At 32.7% G+C, this 2,804-nt stretch overlaps 1 protein-coding gene across 1 annotated transcript in view; it reads left to right on the top strand.

The window, feature by feature from the left end:
- LOC108368338 (maternal effect protein oskar-like) overlaps positions 1-2,526 on the top strand; it is an 8,612-nt gene extending 6,086 nt beyond the window's left edge. The window contains exons 2-3 of the mRNA XM_017623185.1: positions 1,198-1,576; positions 1,648-2,526. Of these exons, the coding sequence (XP_017478674.1) occupies positions 1,198-1,576; positions 1,648-1,750 (482 nt within the window). The 3' untranslated portion in view covers positions 1,751-2,526. The remainder of the gene's footprint in view (positions 1-1,197; positions 1,577-1,647) is intronic.
- Positions 2,527-2,804: the final 278 nt, after the last annotated feature.

Genomic DNA, 2,804 nt, shown 5'->3' with positions numbered 1-2,804 from the left:
AATTCTTTGCCAGGAAATACGTTTATGATAAAATTTTGGAAAATGGGCGTGGCACCGCCCACTTATGATCACGTATATGTATCTCGCTAACCGTTCTAGCAATTTGTACCAAACTCGGTATGGTTATTGTGCTTGCCACATAAAAGTAAACCATTGAAAATTGTTGAAATCGGACTAAAATTACGGCCGCTTTTCATATAACGGTAAATTTCAGAAATGCTTGAAATTTCAATATTTTGAAATTTAAGGACGCTAGTTTACTTAAAATTTATACACGCCGGCTTATCATGTAGCGGTAGCTTTCGGACAGGTGGAAAACATATATTTAATACTTGCGCCGGGTATTTAATGTTCGGCTCCGCCCGAACTTAGACTTTCTTACTTGTTTTTAATAAACAAAGTTATTTTTCCTTCTGGTCAGTAAACTGTTTTTGTTACAAATAGTTAGTCTGTTCCAATAGCAGTCCGGCTAACAGGATTTAATCAGAACTTACAGGAAGTCGGTCCTATTGACATAAAACCTGTAAGTGGGAAAACATTTGAGAGTGTAACTGAGCACTTGTTCCTAGTCAGAAGTTACAGGATTTATTCCGGTGTTTTTTTCCTGTAAGTTTATGAAAAGTGTCAAACGATCAGCTGATTTGCATGTGCAAGCAAAAACAAACAGCGGTGAAAGCAAAGAACCTTATATTTGTAAAAAAAATGGAGGTAAACAACGAAATATTTGAATATGTACACATTTTAATAATTAGTTAGTGATATTTCAGCCAAATCAGTGTTGTACAAATGACATGTAAACAAACCGACTGACGTTTTTACAGGAAAGAGTGCTTTTTGCGTTCCTATGCACTGCTGCATATGTTCTCCTTTTACTCTCATTTGAGAGCGTAAAATTGTAGTTTGCCAGTTCCACAGGTTTTAGTCCGAAGTTTAAAGGAACAGACTATGTATAAATAAGCAATGGGAAATAAGGCAAAATTCTCTCACACTCTGATTTTGGTATTATTTCCCATTTAAAAGTGAAATAAAGCAAATTTTGCGTTATTGCCGTTTGTGTTATTTCATCCCAGCCCTGGAATGTGACTTCAACCCTAAGTCGGACAAATTTTTTTTGGACCACTATACCTTCTAGATACATATGAACAAATTGTTAATTTTCTAGAAACTATTTTAAAACTGTAACATGATTTATTACAGACGAGAAAGTGCTACAAAGCGGACTTTGTGTATCCGGACAAACTATTTGCGGTGCAATTAAGCGAGTTCGACAATTAGAAGATCAATGTAAAAGCATTATTGTTAACATCGGATCTGTGGATATTATGAAGGGCCGTCCGTTAGTGCAAATAGAGCATGACTTCCGTGAGCTCATCAACTTAATGTTCAAAAAAGGGTACACCCCGATTTTAACGACGTTGGCCCCACTTGCGAACTTTGCACACGACAAACAAGTTAAAACTAAGTTGGAACGTTTTAACCAATTCATCAAAAAAGAGGGGAAGTTTTTGGTTGTAATGGATATATGGGCTTGCTTGGTAAATGAACGAAGTCACATACTATTCGATTGTTTCCAAAAGTAAGTAATTAACCTGCAGAAATTATTTATTTTCTATCTAGAATAAAATTCCGTCCAATTTTTCTATGCAGCGAGCCAAGAATGGTGACGGGTACATCAGAACCGTACGTATTTTGGAACAAAATTGGTCGCCAACGAGTTTTACAATTGATAGAGTCCAAATTGGAGTATTAGCAATTATACAAAAATTTTTACATGTCTGGCCAGCATCTAATGAAACGTATCTAAGTATTTGTGTATGGGAATTATGTTATTTCTGAAATGTATTACGATTTTAACCTGTTGTTTGTTATATATGTTATTATTGACATGTGTATACTTCGCAATTGTAAATTTAGATTTTAAAACGACTAGAAGTTAATAACGGTGTAAATTATAAGGTCGACCAAAATTTTAATTGTACGTAGAGTGCATCAATTCCTTCAACGACGTCATTGAAATCTAGAAGTATATTAAGTACTTCAAAAGCTTTATTCTAATGTATAAATGTGCACGTTATATATTAATGAATAGAATTTTTGAAAGTGGTGTTAAATTCTTAACTCGCTAATCCTGCAGAAAATGTAATAAATCTACGTTTTGCAAAATCAATACCGGTGTTGATTTTTCTAAAAATGTAGAATATTTTCTTCTGGGTAGTTAACTGGTTTATTTAAGCTTAGTATTAAAGCGTATTACTATATACAAATATTGAAGCGTAAACATTTAAGCTTAGATATTAACTAAGAGAAAATATTTGTATACATAAATATGTGCATATTATATATTGTACAATCTGAGGAAATATGAACGAGCCAAATATGTATCTATGTATGTACATACATTTATACTTATATATATAAGTATAATTAGCACTAAAATTCTTTACAATAATACTTCTCTGAAGTTTAGAGTTTCCCAGCGCAATTGTACTATACACGCAAGACACTTTCATACACACATACGTCTAGAAGATATTAAAACAATTTATTTGTAAATTTATATATAATGTATTTATTTCCTTTGGGATAAGTCTTTCGTTATTAATGTGATTGTATGCCAACAATAAAATGCTAAAATATGCAAAAGGAAAAACGCTTTACTAATGGTGGCTATTAGTGTTTATTGTTCGCGCAGCATACATAAATGCAAAAATTTCAAAATAGTCTAGTCAGTATAGGAAATGAAATTGCAAAAAAAATTACGAAAATTTCAAGGCGGTATTCGTGTGATTTGTGAAGCTTAAATT

Source organism: Rhagoletis zephyria, unplaced genomic scaffold (genome assembly GCF_001687245.7).
Source record: "Rhagoletis zephyria isolate East Lansing unplaced genomic scaffold, Rhagoletis_zephyria_1.1 Rzeph_scaffold_03077, whole genome shotgun sequence".
Lineage (NCBI taxonomy): Eukaryota > Metazoa > Arthropoda > Insecta > Diptera > Tephritidae > Rhagoletis > Rhagoletis zephyria.
The sequence above is the reverse complement of the archived record's forward strand: the minus strand, read 5'-3'. Positions and strand labels throughout refer to the sequence as shown.